Source organism: Silene latifolia, chromosome 1, assembly GCF_048544455.1.
Source record: "Silene latifolia isolate original U9 population chromosome 1, ASM4854445v1, whole genome shotgun sequence".
In the NCBI taxonomy this organism is placed as follows: Eukaryota; Viridiplantae; Streptophyta; class Magnoliopsida; order Caryophyllales; family Caryophyllaceae; genus Silene; species Silene latifolia.
In genome coordinates this window covers 193,758,293-193,774,464 of record NC_133526.1, presented here as the reverse complement: position 1 = coordinate 193,774,464, position 16,172 = coordinate 193,758,293, and the positions used below count along the sequence as shown (strand labels likewise).

At 36.4% G+C, this 16,172-nt stretch overlaps 1 protein-coding gene and 1 pseudogene across 2 annotated transcripts; one reads left to right on the top strand and one right to left on the bottom strand.

The window, feature by feature from the left end:
* Positions 1–1,684: 1,684 nt before the first annotated feature.
* On the bottom strand, positions 1,685–4,845 carry LOC141619247 (NAC domain-containing protein 60-like). Of its 2 annotated transcripts, none has more exons than XM_074436300.1 (4): positions 4,426–4,845; positions 3,406–3,659; positions 3,039–3,323; positions 1,685–2,261 (listed from the first exon to the last, which is right to left on the bottom strand). In XM_074436300.1, exons 1-4 carry the CDS (start codon positions 4,697–4,699, stop codon positions 1,776–1,778), a joined length of 1,299 nt encoding a protein of 432 aa, XP_074292401.1. In that variant the 5' UTR covers positions 4,700–4,845; the 3' UTR covers positions 1,685–1,775. The 2 variants fall into 2 exon arrangements, with proteins under 2 accessions (XP_074292401.1, XP_074292444.1); XM_074436343.1 differs by having other exon boundaries at positions 1,685–2,078; positions 4,426–4,843.
* A 4,185-nt stretch (positions 4,846–9,030) lies between these two features.
* On the top strand, positions 9,031–11,063 carry LOC141614644 (pentatricopeptide repeat-containing protein At4g32430, mitochondrial-like; annotated as a pseudogene).
* Positions 11,064–16,172: the final 5,109 nt, after the last annotated feature.

Below are 16,172 nucleotides of genomic sequence, written 5' to 3'. Positions count from 1 at the left end.
TCTTGACCCTAACTAACCCGGCCCGAAAATGACCCAATCCAAAACCACCAAACCCGAAAATGACTCGACAAAATATAACTCTAGTTGAACCGAAAAGACTTGAAAGGGCTATTTCTCTATTATTCATTGACCTGAAAATGACCTGACCCGAAATAACCCGACCCGCTTGACCCGAATCAGACCCAACAACAAACCCGAAATTCGGAAAGACCCGTCCCGACCCGAAATAACCCCAACTCCAAGAAAGACCCGAATTGGTCTGACCCGAACCCGACCTGTTGACCCGTTTTGCCAAATCTAGGTAGGACTACTTGGGCAATAAATCTCTCTAAGCTACAATTCTCAAGTTTAAATTCGATACCTCTCCTTAGGATAGAACAACTTCTTACTAGTCGCTCTAAATGCTCATATGTACGGTGGTTTATTCATTGAAGGGTTACTATAATGGGAAAGTGTAGTAAAGTGTAATTCATGGATTAGTAAAGAAGTATACATGCATAAAAGGAACTTAAAACCTTTATAAAAAAAATTCCGAGTAATAATTAAGGTACAATGTATAAGCTTCATTCCGAGTAATAATTAAGGTACAATGTATAAGCTTCATTCCCATGAATTTATATTGATCTTGTAATTCTCTTGTGCTTAATCTTAATAACAACAAATTACTTTGTAACAAACCTTTTTTTAGCGAATGAAGTAACAAAAAAACAATTAAATTAGGGATGGTACGGTTGATTCGGAAATTACAAGATCAATATAAATTTCATGGGCGATAAATTCTGTCTCTGCTAATTCACTGGAGTACTGGGTTGCTTAGTTCAAATATCCAAAATCTGAAATTCTTAGTACTGAAAATATGTCAAATTGTGGGGGTTCCTATTGACATAAAGAAGCGGAAACTTCCAGCATTCCAGTTTATGATCGACAAAGTGGCCAAAAAAAAAATTCGCTCCTGGGAGCCAGCAATGTTTTCGCAAGCTGCTAAAATTATTTTAATAAACATGATTCTCATGGCGTCTTTTAATCATATCCTATCTGTTCTACCTTTACCGAAGCAGGTCTGCTCAAAAATTGAAGCTTTAGTTACTATGTTCTGGTGGCGGAAAAGCTTCAGCAGAAAGGCGTTTCATTGGCTTCCTACCTCAGTTCTGCACAATTCGAAAGAAAAAGGAGGAATTGAAATGCGAAGCTTGCCTATCTTAAATCAAGCAATGTTGTTCAAACAATTTTGAAGGATTCGTAACAATCCCAAGTTGCTTGTATCACAGTTTTACAAAGAAAGATACAAAAAAGGTTAACCCAACAGTCATCTTCCAATATTTTGATAATGAAGTACACACTCAGCACCAATTCAGAAAGTATCAACCACAGCTACAGCAACAAGCGAAACAGAGTAAGGTAGTCAAAGATCGTTCCTTCACGCTAATGCAGTAGCTTTACAGGATGCTTTCATGACTGCCTGAAACATGTTTTATTATTCAGAGCAACAAGCTTCGAGACATACTTCACTCAATTCATTTAGTGCATACAATTTCATATCTTAAGAGTACTTTTGATAAGCAGCCTTGGCATATTTTGTGTACAAACACTCCCTCAAGTTTTTTGGTTTAATAATATTATTATATTGTCAAAAAAAAAAAAAAATGTCAAATTGTCAACCAATAAACTTTGCATCAACCATAACACAAACATGTTATAATCGTACAAATTTCTGAAAGATTCAACGTTGAATATTATACAATTTGGTAAACATACATTTAAACCGAAAGATAACATCAAACTGTAGAAGTTGACACTACATGCCATGGCGGCGTTTTCGTATAGGGGACGAGTCCAGCAGGATTAGTGCCATAGCTAAGAAACATGATCACCATAGCTATCGTTATCAGGACTACATACAGACGATTGTAACCGCCACGAATCCGTAGCCTCATCGGCCCTCCCAACATACTTCTCCTCAAAGATCGCTCCAAGGTTGGGCTAGCAATCATGTTTTCGTCCGACTGCTCCTCTGTTTCCTCCTTGTGAGGGCTCAGTCGCCTCATTTTTCGCAACCTTATCCTTCTATTTGAAGTACCCTGAAAAGTAGGATATGACCGTGCTAAGCTAGGATGGCCTGGCTGCCTATAGACGCGCGGGATTATAGCCACCGTAGTGGTAGTAGACACCATAGATGAAGTTGGTGGACATTCATCTAACTGAACGATGTTATCGTTCAGTATTTCAGCATATAGATCATCTTCATAGCTGAAGTTCTCATACTAGTTCACACAAACGACAATTTTAGAAACCGAAACTAGTATGAGTAAAATAACATGATGAAATAATGATAGGGCGCCACCCAATTCATGGACTATACAACCGGTTCTATATGTTGTATGGGGAATCTGAGCTTTCTGATAAAGTATCCGAGTTTATGTTAAAGAATATGAGCTTTATTAGAAAGTATTGAGTTCATCCATTTACGCATTAAAAATACGAACTTTGAATTAGCTCAGAAAAAATACATATAAATTCAAATTCTTATACCTTGGTTGTACAATGCTTATGGTACAGCTTGATGTAATCCTATTTGTGGGCGCCACCGGGTGACGCCGAGATTGGGTGTCACCCTCGTTTAATCATTTATTGTAGGGGTCCCCACTTATTCTATGAGAGAGGGCGGCGCCGAGATTGAGTGTCAACTGATGGCGCCAACCCATTTTCCTAATTTGAATAAATTTAAAATCATGAAAACATGTACTGTAAGTCTGTAACTATGTAGTCTTTTCCCTTAATTATTTTGATACACGTTTTCTAATTGTGTGAAAGGGGCAACAAATGCAACTTGCCGACAGCATTCAAAAACGGTGATTAGTATCACCGCTACGGGATTTGCAGATAAACATTACTACGCAATTTTAGAAAGCTTAGCTACCGAATTAGCGAATATTTGCAAATATGAAAGGTTTAGTAAATCATTCGACTTTATTATGTACTTGGAACGCTGATGGTAAAACGAAATGAAACAAGCGCAACAAATATAATTAAGCACATACCTTAGTGTGATTAGTGAAAGATTGATGCTGCAACATCTCATCTTTAGTCTTCCAATTTGCCTCTGATGCAGAATCAAACTGCTCCACCGAATGGGAAGCATGACTACTTTGAATCGTTTTGTTCCTTTCATTGTTATTTAGAGGGTCCAAACCACACCCTGAATTTGTTACGCTATTACTCATCGCTGAAGAATTTGGCTCGAGATTATTATTATGTCCACTGCTAGAACCATCATTCATGTGAGAATCGCATTTCTTCCTAAGGCGACAAACCACCAAACCATCCTACATAATCACGTCCCATGTTAACTGTTAAAGAGTGATTAGTACCTAATACTCCCTAGCTAACATAGGAGATAACCAATACCTGAGTATTTCCGATCATACAATACTCATGCATAGTCCACTCCGTTCTTTCCCCTTTGGGAGCACGACCAATGTGGAATACCAAAGTTCGTTTTGTTCCAATCACATTTGAACCTGACTTGACTGCACGCTCCTTCCCAGTAGCTTTCCAATAGCCAATTTCGGTGGCCCTTTTACTTTGCGATCCATTTGGGTACTTCTTTCCACGGGGCGAAAAGAAAAACCATTCTTGATCCGATTTGATAATAGCTTTGGCTAGTAAGGGACATAACCACCACTTATCAATCTCTAAATCAACTACCACAATCTAAAGTCCAAAAAAAGAACAGTAAGTCTCATAAGAAACCGTCTCCCACTAATTTAGTGGGAGACATGATAGCGAAAAAGGAAATTCAGTGGATCCATCACCCTATCATGTGAAAAGTCTCTCAATAACGCTATTGAGAGACCGTCTCTCCGGAGTTTTTGTGAAAAAAGAATCGCGTACAATAATAGCAATCTGAATCCTATAAACATTGTTGACTCCTTTCATCGTAATCATTTGTTTAATTTGATTAAAATACGCCTTGTAAAAAATATAAAAGCTGAATTAATGACCAAAAATAGGGATTACAATATCAAAACTCAATACATTGATAACACATAATCAATTTCTTTTATAGTCTTTTCATTTGACTTTAATGATAAAGTTGAGTCATCTTGATCGAAATATAAATAGTATTCACTCCGTTCCAATCATTTGTTTACCCTTTCAATCTCTATCATTACCGAGTATATTTTAATCAAATATATATAAATGATTGAGATGAAAGGTTTAACACTGAGTTGGGTTTGCCTACGAGGACAAAACAAATATCAACTAGCTTAGTTGGTAAAGTCATGAGAGACAGTGCTCCCTGCTCATGACCTAGGTTTAATTCCCACTAGGATCAAAATCGTCTTTATGTTTCCCTTTACACCAAAAAAAACGAGGACAATATAAATAAGATATGATAGTAGGAAGAGGAGAGGAGAAAGATACCAGGCAAATCCCAAGGCTCAAATTTACAAATATCAACAAGAGGAATAACTTGAACAGAATTATCAAACCCATGGATCTTATTATGGAGGTAATACAATATCAACTCTTCATCAGTTGGACTAAATCTAAATCCCGGAAACATTGACGACGGTGCTGCTATTTTCCCTTCTACCTCCTCCATTCTTACACCGGTTTTTTTGTAAGGCGGTATCGAACTATTGTTAACTACTCTCTCCATCTCAAATTTATTGTCGATCCTTAACATCGACGGCATTTTATACTAATCTCTCCAACTATATATGTTAAGTAATCAATGATGTATAGAAATTTACTTGTATAAGTTATGGAGTTTGCACAGTATGAGTAAGGAAAATGTTTAGAATATTAAGACGGTCGAAGTGCCAAAATTTGGACGAGTAAGAAAAGGTAGGGTGGACAAAGGCCAAAAGTGTATGTGTGCATGTTGCCTGCCAACATAATTTTCAGATGCTCAACTTTGGAATTCTGCTAGACGTAAGTTTATGTATTTTATGAATTATTATTATGTTGATCACCGCTCTTTTTTCTGCCGCTTTTTCTACGTGTCTATTCCTTCGTACCGGACCTTTACTCTTGTACCCCGTTTCACAACTTCCTTCTGAGCAAGGTTATCGGTTTTATCCATGTTATTTTACAATTGCAACGAGGGATAAAAGTGGAATGGAATAAATTGCGATATTATAGAGGAATGGAGTTAGAATTTAGAATCTTTTCCTACTACTAAATAAATAAAAGAGGTTGTTTGGTTACCCACTAAATAATGCAGGAACTTAAATTCATGTGAATTGCAAAATAGGTATGTTGTTTGGTTACCCCAATTCACATGAATTGGTACTTGGTAGTTCCCATGAATTCCAATTTCTCCACGAGGAAGTTACCTAGGCCCCCTTAGGTAAGTTAGAATGCCTACATGAATTGCACTTCCTCCATGGCAACCAAACATTTTTTTGCAATTCACGTGTTTTATGACTTCCTAGGCAATACAAGTTCCTATATATGCAACCAAACGACCCCAAAGTTCTCTAAAATTTTCCTGCTTAAGTGAAATGTTCTATGATTGGTCCCCACACCCGCTCTATTATTGATCCACACTCCTCACATTATATCATAATTATATCATATTAATTCTATATCATAAATAGAAAAAACTATTACTAATTTTAATTTGTAAACACACATTAATGAGATATTTTGATTCTATTATACACGTGGTATTGCATTAATAATACGTATGAGACAAAATATGCTGCACAATTTTTTTTTCTTAATTCTATTTTTCTATCTTTTGATACAAATGTACTATAGGTTGACTATCTCCTTTTGCGAATTCTCTAATTTTATTGTATAACTAAGTATTACCTGAGATTATTCTTTTGATAAATGTAATCGTATAATAATATATTATATTTAATAATGAAGTAACTTATATAATTATATTCAACTAAAAAGTCAATCTTATTTCGTGTGAAAACTACTCCCTCTATTTTTTTATATATGACGTTTTGCATTTACAAGGTAAGCCTCTGACTTTAATATTTACAAAAATATATTTGTTCAAAAAATATAAAAATGGTACCATTAAATTCCTTACGAAAAACTCTTTCATATGAGTATACATATCATAATATTAAGTCTTATATTTTAAGAGATATTGAAGAGAGAAGGGAGTGTCTCGAAATGTGACAAAGTCATATATAAAAAAATAGAGGGAGTATCAAATATTCTCTCTTATTATACCGTTTAAGCATGTATCAAGATATAATATTTAATGTCTTTCTACATTATTATCTAAAAAACCGCGCATTTACGCGGGTTCTACACTAGTCTATATTTATTTACAAGTGTTTAATTGATGTTTGTTCGTATTTCCAACATAATCGGAGAAGGGAGGAATAGATCTAGAAACTAACAGAATCGGAGAAGGGAGGAATTCATAAAGCGATTGTTATATTATTGATGTTTGTTCGTATTTCCAACGATTACATTGACCGGTATTTATAGTACTCAAAAGCCTCTGAGCACAATCACAATATCTTCTAACATCAGTAATATAATAACTTATTCAATAATATTGATATTATTCCGATTACGATATATTATACCGTAATGTTCTCTAAAAGAAACTTGGGTGCATACCGATATGAGATTTCAATGGGTTGGAATGAAGTTAAAATCCATTGGGTATGTAATTCTATTCCAAAACCCCCAAACCCAAACACTAGAATGACTTGAATTAATTATAATCCATTCCAAAAGTTCCAACCAAACACCCCCTATGTATTTATAAAAATTGAAAATAACTACTCACTCCTACTCTAATTGTTGGTTCCTCTTTTCTTTCCGATGTTAGTCGGGTGTTGATTCTCCTTTCCTTTTTTGGTAAGTTTTGTGTGGTCCAAATTCAATTCTATGTGGGTTAGGGTGTTTTGTGTAGTCCAAATCCATTTCCTCAATTTTGCTGCCAAAAGGAAGGGAACCAACAATTAGAGTAGGAAGGAGTATATTTTTGAAATTAAAAATAAAGAAAACAAACATCCATAAAAAGGTGATAGTCTAACCCGTTTCCGCCCCTAACCCGACCTGAAGCCCATATAAATTCCCATACAAACCGAAATACACCAGACCCGAAATAACCGAATTCGTAGCAACTCCGTCGTAAAACAAGAGAGGACACGTAGGAGAAAACAAAATCATGGCTAAAGTTAGTTTGATAGTGCTTCCGTTTTGTACGCCATTACCACTACTGTAGGTACCCTCTTTTACTCTCAATTGATTGCTGTACCTAATTATCAATACATACTTGCATGCTGAAATCTCTATATAATATGTTAACTGCTGAATTGATGTGCTTGGTTGTGTTTTGCTGTCATTATAAAGTTGCATAGAACCTGTCTGATGAATTGCCTGAACCATAGTTTCTAATTTTTGTTTGGATCATTTCCATGTAATGTTTCCATATTGTCTACAGAATGTTGCTTTGTTTGTCTTGCACAGTTGCATTTGTGGGTTTTTGAGTCGAGAGCGGATTCTTTGTCCCACTTTTGTACTCCATCTTGTATCTCGTCAGTCGTCACGTTTATTTTTTGACACATTATCCGTTTAGTAATGGGACACAAGATGGGACGTGGAAATGAAACAGATGATCCTCATTCTTCTGGATTATGTTGAAATTTTCGGTTACACTGTTAGATTGACGACCTATGTAGCTATGTTACTCACACTTGTTTAGAAGGATCATACCCAGGTATTTGTCCTAGTGTCGGACTCGTTTTTTTATGAAATGCGGAGTATATGCCTATATTCGCTTAAAATGATGTGTGTGAATGTCGTACCTATGCCTAAGTGTCGAGTGTCGGACATGGGTACGGGAGGAAATAAGAAGCGTTGGAGTAACATAGTTGATGACTTACTTCCTGTAAGGCACTAAGGCTAATTTACTTGTGTTCCAACTTTATTTTAAAGATGCTGAGGTATTCTCTGCTGAGGAATATCTTAGGAGAAAGTCCCAAGTTTTTTCATAAGGCGCTGGTAGTTGTATTAGTTTGTGATCCGAAATTATTAGCATTTGAGCGTTACAGATAGGGATGTATAGGAGTATAGCATGAACAAGAAAGGTATTGAGTTTATAGCAAAATGGTGGAGTGCCATGAAGAAGTTGATAGAGTCATTGATTACTGTGAAGCTTATAATAAGCGTCTCTTACCTCGTCTTAGAGTGAGTACGTCGTACAACAAAAATATTTTGCCTTACATGAAGCAAGTCTTGAGCTATGTTACTCACACTTGTTTAGAAGGATCAAACCCAGGTTTTGTCCTAGTGTCAGACTCGTTTTTTTTTTTTTATGAAATACGCAGCATATGCCTATATTCGCTTAAAATGATGTGTGCGAATGTCGTACCTATGCCTAAGTGTCGAGTGTCGGACACGGGTACAAGAGGAAATAAGAAGAGTTGGAGTAACATAGTTCAAGACTTGCTTCATGTAAGGCACTAAGGCTAATTTACTTGTGTTCCAACTTTATTTGAAACATGTTGAGGTATTCTCTACTGATGAATATCTTAGGAGAAAGTCCAAAGTTTTTTCATAATGCGCTGGTAGTTGTATTAGTTTGTGATCCGAAATTATTAGCATTTGAGCGTTACAGAGAGGGATGTATAGCATGAACAAGAAAGGTATGGAGTTTATAGCAACATGGTGGAGTGCTATGAAGAAGTTGATAGAGTCCTTGATTACTGTGAAGCTTATGATAAGCGTCTCTTACCTCGTTTTAGGCTGAGTACGTCGTACAACAAAAATATTTTGCTAAAGGGTGCTAATTTCAGGTTCTTCATGAACTTTGTTTTTGGCCATTTCATACATGTTGATTCCTTATGTTGTGATTCTCTAAAGTTTCGAACATTTGTCAAGGCCCATGGTGATTAACTTGATCTCGTGAATTACGTGTGATAAATTTTCAAATACTTTCTAATTTTCCCTTGTATGATCATTTCATCAGGGTGCTATAGAGAATTTCGAGCTGGCTCAAGAAGTTGACAACTTATATACCCATGCACGGTACTGGTTATCTAAATCATACCTCAAAAACCATGTCATGCTCACCTAGATACACCGAAACTGTAGTTCTAAAGCCCTTCCAGCCTTTAAGACATAAATGCTGTATAATTTCAATCTTTGTATCAATGAAGATGTTGCTGCTATGGCTATCAAAGCTGGCCGTAGTGACCCGAAAGCAGTGCCGCCTTCCACAGATTTGCTGTGTCATCCAGCATTATCAGTCAGTTTCGAGTTCATGGATGAGCATGTATTGTAAAGCTGGAAAATTCGATTGTGCTCTTAAAATTGTTTCGCTGCTCACATGAATATAAATGGTGTTGTTTTCGACCCTGTTACCTGTACTATAGCTTTGTCGTTTAGTGTGGATAATCAAGGGTTTCTATTTGGATTTCAATTGCATTCTAGCATACTAAAATCAGGGTTGGATTCCGAGGTTTTCGTAAGTGATGCACCAAGGATCATGTATCTTGGAATGAAATATTGTGTGGGTATAGCAAAGTGGGAAGTTGCGGAATTGAAACAATGTGGACATTTTGCAAGCTCCTATAACTGCTGCAATTTCCGCTTGTGGACATAAAGGAAATTTAGAGGCTGGAGGTTGCTACATGGTTTGAGTATAAAGATGGGTTATGGAATATTTGCTTTGGTTTGTAACCTTTTGATGTCAGCATATGCAAAGTGTGAGGTAAATGGATATGCAAAACTTGTATTCCAAGACATGGCCGATAGAAATGTTGTTTCTTGGAATACAATGATTTCAGTATTTCCGGAGGAAGCACTTAGCCTCTTCCATGTGATGAGAGTGAATGGGGTCTACGCTAATGAGGTGACCTTCATAGGTTTACTCCGTGCAATTACCCGAAGGAATATGGTCAATGAAGGTCAAATGATTCATGGTTATTGTCTGCATATTAATTTATTGTCGAAGTTGAATGTTTCGAATAGTCTTATTTCAGTGTACGCAAACTTCTGACTTCTGAGTCAATGGGGGATGCAGTGAAGGTTTTCGGAGAGCTCCATTATAGGGATGTTATATCTTGGAATACTGATATCTGTGTATGATCAAAGTAGATTGTAGCAAGTAGCTTTTGAAGCATTCAATCTGCAATGTCTGCCCGTCCTAATCAATATACATTTGGGAGCATATTAAGTGCAATTAAATCCGCTGAAGCTATTTCACTAAGATAGGGACAAAGATGTCACTCTCTCTGTACAAACCTCAAACAGGGACTAAATTCCAATCTAATTGTTTCAGCTGCCCTCTCTGACATGTATGCAAAACGAGGAAGTCTCTCCGAGACCATTGGGATATTTAAGGAAGCATTCGGAAAACTCAATTTGCTTGGACATCAATGATATCAGCCAAGGCTAGGCATGTGGACTATGATTCAGTCATGACAATATATTACTAGATGAAGCACAAAGGGGTAAGACCTGACTCAATTACCGTCTTGTCCTTGCTTACCGCATGTTGTAGAAATGGAAGGGACATAATGGTAAAGCACAATAACATTGTTCCGGTATCGGAGCATTATGCTTGTACGGTGGATATGTTAGGTCATGCAGGACAACTGAAAGAAGCAGAAGAGTTTGTTCATCAGATTCTCGGGAAGCCGTCATTCTCAGCATTGCAGAGTTTGTTAGGGGCGTACAGGACACATGGGGATATGGAGTTGAGTGAGAGATTGGCAAATGCATTGAAAGAATTGCAGCCTGAGGAATCAGTCTTGTATATTCTGATGCAAATTTATATGCTGAGAAAGGGGGCTGGATAAAGTAGCGGCAATGAGGAGACAAATGAGAGATAGGAGAGTTAGAAAGGAAGCTGGATTGAGCTGGGTTAATGTGGGTAGTATTGATGGTTCCTTGATTATGCACGGTCTTCTTCTGGATGACACATCCCTGAGGTCTGTGGAGATTTACCATTTGGCTAGGCGCATAGGACTAGAGGGTGAGACCTAATAGGAGCTTGGTGGTCATCGGTGAAACGGTATGCCCCACATGCATTTGCAGTTGAAGAGTCTTGGAATGGTTTTCATATTTTGTGCTGTCAAAGCCCGCTTTGGAGAAGCTTAGCTCTTGATGCCTATCTTTTTTCTTGTAATGGGAGCCATGAGAATTTAAGGGTAGTTTTGAAGTTGACGAGTTTTAACCCAAGTCATTAGTAGTGCCTCTCAAATTCTCAATGACTTTACCTCTTAGATTATCTTACATATACTAACGACATCCCCCATATGGGATTTTCAAGTTTGTAAGTTTGATGAGTTAATCGAGCATTGCAAAGGTTACATTCAAGGTGCCATTTTTTTGAAGCCAAGTTTGAAAGGAGTCAAACTCTCAAAATGATTCAGAGAACTTATGCCTTCATTCGCGCAGATGGTCAGTTCCATTTTCTTTTAAACGACGAATTCTTCAAACCATGTTATGACACTTCCAAGGAATATTTGAAACTGAAAATAAATTTAAACGAAACTAGTGGTATTTTTTCTTTTGCAGGGATCTCAAACTATGTTATGATGATTCAGCACATTCTCTTACACTATCTCCATTCAGCTTGTTAAGGGATCCTTCGTTCTATTCAATATCAAGGAAACATTATTTGGTGTTGGCTCCAAAAATTGTTGACAATTAACCTGTATCAAACAACCTAAAAGCTCTCACGGGATTGTGAGTTTCCTTATACTGGTATTTTTTTTTTGCTTTGAGTTAATGTGATGTATTTTCAATGGATTGGTCCCGTTAGGCTTATTGAACTTGGCATGGTACTTGGCGGCTTTATCGGTGCTCCTTATTTACACACCCTTGATTTATTGGCCTAAATAAAAATTACTTGCCTGAAAATGGGAGTTTTTTCTCTTAATATAACAAATTAGTCCTGGAACTGCTTTATGCCTTCCAGAACAGAGGACCTTAACATTGAAAAATAGTGGCTTTTTTTTCTCCGATTCTATTTAGACTCATATTTGATAATTTGTTTCACATCGGACCCAGTTTTTTAGGTATTTAAATTTTGAGCTTTAAAACAAAATTAGGTCAAGAAAAATACTGTCGAAATCTGATGTTGACATAACATTGCTTATGCAAGTATGCAACTCATCCCAGTAGTTATCATACAGTGTTTCAAAGAGAGAATGAAACATGGACACACTGATATCCTTATACTAGGTTGCTATTTCGTTGATATTTCTACAGGAGCTTTCAATATATATTGTTTGTGCACTAGAATACAATATTTTCCTCTAGGTAGCTCCGTACAATAAACAGGACCCTTTTTTTATGATGCATTGGATTGTCATTGATCTAATCTGATGTTGAATCATACAAAGGGAAGAAAACGAAGAGTTTTTATCATACAAAGATTAGCACGCATGTTATGTTTGTGATTATAGGCTTTGCCTTTGGTTTATGCTTTTGTTTGTTTTTACCTCTCTGTAGTTGGTATACTGGGGACATTTTCTCGACAGTGATTAACACACATCGTTCTTCTTAAGAAACTTACACCTGAAATGTTACTCGGATGTGTCTAATACACGTGCATTTTTTATGCACAATTATTCCGATTTGGCGATTTGCAGTAGCTTCTGAATTCTGATACATTAGTTCAGCGTCATTTTTGGTGTTCGAACTGTGTTCCGCTTATCTTTTTTTTTTTAATTATAATATATGCTCAAATCTTGAAGGGGAGCCTTGGCGCTCCGGTTAAGGTGTTGCTTTGTGACCATGAGGTCACGGGTCCAAGTCCTTGGAGCGGCCTCTTGCCAAAAAGGCAAGGGAAGGCTTGCCCCAATTACACCCTTGTGGTGGGACCCTTCCCCGGACCCTCGCCTAGCGGGGACGCTATCGTGCACCGGGCTGCCCTTTTTTTTTATATGCTCAAATCTTAATACCTTAGAGTGCATTATGTTAATTATATCTATTGATTCTCACTTCTGATGATGAAGCAATGGAAGGTCTTTGCATCAAAATTATTCCGATTTGCAGTAGCTTCTGAATTCTGATACTTCATTAGTTCAGCGTCATTTTTGGTGTTCGAACTACGTTGCACTTCTCTTTTTTACAAAATTAATAAATCTGAATACCTTTTGAGTGCATTATGTTAATTATATCTGTTGATTCTCAGCTTCTAGTGATGCAATCAGCACATGACAGGTTTTCTATGGGAAATTATGAAGGATGCAACGAAAGATTGGAAGGTCTTACATCAAAATAATTCCTGTTGCATCATAGGTCTAGAGGTGAACCTCATGGACAACCTGGAATTCCATTTGTAAGGTGACCTTTGATTTTCTTTTTGGCATATTTATTTGACCTCATTGCACCATACTTGTTCTATTATCCTCCATTCATTGTTATACAACCCCACTTGATTATTTTTTTGCTCTAGGAAGTCACAAGGTTGTCTCTGTAGGTAGGTTTAGCCCTAAGGAGTTGATTAATGATGATTTGTTGTGTTGTCAAAATCGACGTAATTAACTACTGTTTCTCTCTTTTGGATGTATTCTGATCTTGACTCTGAGTTCCCTCATTGTTGATAATGGATAATGGTGTATTATAAAATACAGAGTTTATTCTCACAAAATGATTCTTAACCTGGTTGGACGAAAACCCATCCGTGACAATATGCTCATTTAATCTTAGGCCATCGGGTATCTTCTTGACTTCTTCGTGCTGTAGTCTGTAGGTCAGTTAAGCACATGAAGAAAATAGCATTCTGTGATCTACAGTCCAGACTTATACTAGCATTGTAGATATACTTGTTACAATTAGAAGCAACAGGATATTGATAGTTAACTATGGTGTTTCTCCTAATCCCTTGAATGATCATCAGTCAGAAAGATCAAAGCGGATTTATCCCTCCAAATATCTGAAAAATCGCCAAGTTTTCTTTCCTGGGTCTGCTATTGCTCTTAACTGAATATCGATAATATAAATGAGCATTTCTTTCTAGCAGCGCCTTGACCCTTCTTTCTAAATGGGCGTGCCTGGAGAACTAGGAACGGAGCCGAACGCTCCTTATCCTTACCGTCCTCTTAGCTTTCACTGTTTTAAATTCTATACAAATACATTTTTTATTAGATTTTTGTAATGATTTTTATAATGCTTGCATATAAACATACTGTCTTCAATTCTTACATGCATTGATGCATGCACGTAGAGATGCATTACCCATAGACGCGGTTTTATTTTTTTTTCACTTTCTGTAATGATTCTGGATAACATTAACACTAGAGTCCAAAGGACCAAACGATGCCACGATAATAGGAATACTTTATACTTGTACTGGAATCATATCCCTATAAATTACACTCATATTCCTGAGATTAAGTCATATGCAGCTATTTTATATATCTGTCATTCCGGAAATCTTATCTTCATCCTTATTGTCGTATTGCGGTATTGAAACCTCTTATATTATGCTAACTTCTAATGCCATGTCTTCTCCATCTCTAATAATGCTATTTTGACCGTCAAAAACCAATCTCATGGCTCCATTTGCTTCATCTTAGTGATAGTTAAGGTGATTCAGATGATTACCCTCGCAACTCACGATGTGAGACGGTCCTAATTACCCATATAATCAAAATTAGAAATATTAGAATACTCTTAATTAAGGGTCTCTTGACTATTCTTGTAACTCCCACGTCTTTGCGCATCATTTGACTTGCTGAACTTACTATTTTACATTGATTTAATAATCTTCTTATAATCTTGCTTATCATGTGTGATTAACTAGTTAATTGTTCGGCAGCAGATTACGAGTATTTTGTTTGGTTATTGGAGCAGTTTAATAGTAGTAATATAGTCTTGGATATGCCTTGGTTGATCTGTCGGAATCAAGAGAACCATATATTCTGTTCTTTTCATTTGCCAAGCAAAAGCTTTGACTGGATATCATGGCATTACCTCCTTGTGTTATGGTGGAATTAGAAAATCTTAAGGTGCATTATTTGAGCCATTTGTTTAATTTCCTAAACTATTTTTTGTATTTTTTTTTTGTTTCGGTGCAGTTCTGGACGCAATTTTCTTCTTGGGTCTTTTGGAAACATCATCTTTGTATTGCTAACACTAGTGTAAGGCTCTTTACATCCAACCTCCTTACCCTGCAATTTGCGGGAGCCATTGAAGCACTGGGGTAATGTTATTATTGTAATATAATGTTGGTACTAGAAATTGTGAGGAATATTTGTATACTTCAATTTGATGTGCCTTTTGTAAAGTTTACCATTTTGATACACATTAATCTTGAAACACGACATCGACACATATACGTATTAATCTCCGTTAAGTCAGAAACTCGGAATGAGAAATAATTATCATTTTCTCGTCTCTTGTGTCAATTTTTTTTTTTTTTTAATTTTGTTTCTAAAATTACTTATCATTGACGTTTTCAGTTTAAAATTATGTTAGTCGGCTCCCAAACCATTTTGAGATTAAGTTGTATCGTTAGTGTTCGATTCTTATTCATTTTTGAAAAGTATTGTAATCAAACGTGAAAAGTTAGTTGTAATGGATCCGTATCATGTAGTACCGCCCACAAAATCGAAATCCGGGGTGTCGAAAATCCATCCATGGAACGTGAAATTTGCTTGAACATGTCAGAAATGTTTTGTCTCCAAATAACATTTTGGCCCTTTTGGAGATTTGTTACCCACATACACGAAAATTATGTTTTAAGACTACATTCACAAAAAATCTGTGTTAATGAGTTCTAAACCAATAAAAAAACTGAAAATCCTAATTTTTAATTTGTTTTACATTAATTAGTATGAACAAATAATTGACAATGCAACGTGTACACATTCACATAAAGCACATGCCCTTCTCACCAATCTGGACACATCTCAAGTTCTCAACCTTATTCCTGTATTTCACATGCATTTCTGCTCTATTTATTCTTCCTGTTCATAACAAAATCAGGGGGTAAAAAAAGCCCGAGAAGATAAAGTTTAGTGGTTAAAATTTGGTAAAATTACAAAAGACTCACCATCTCATGTCCCTGCTTGTTCAAAAGTAACCTTGTCGGATTATTTACTTCAAGCATGTCATCCTGGTAAAAAGAATGATTGATTTGATATACGTGATTTACAAGCTATAACGATACCCAGAGATTTATCCTATAAGCTTCCGTTAATAAAAAAAACAGTCAGATGAAA

Excerpts from the sequence above, each read along its gene's own strand:
- LOC141619247 (XM_074436300.1), bottom strand. The coding sequence starts at position 4,699 with ATGCCGTCGATGTTAAGGATCGACAATAAATTTGAGATGGAGAGAGTA. Across the intron at positions 3,660-4,425 it reads TGAGCCTTGGGATTTGCCTG|CCAAAGCTATTATCAAATCG; the intron begins GTATCTTTCTCC and ends GTCCCTTACTAG. Across the intron at positions 2,262-3,038 it reads CTTTCACTAATCACACTAAG|TATGAGAACTTCAGCTATGA; the intron begins GTATGTGCTTAA and ends TGTGTGAACTAG.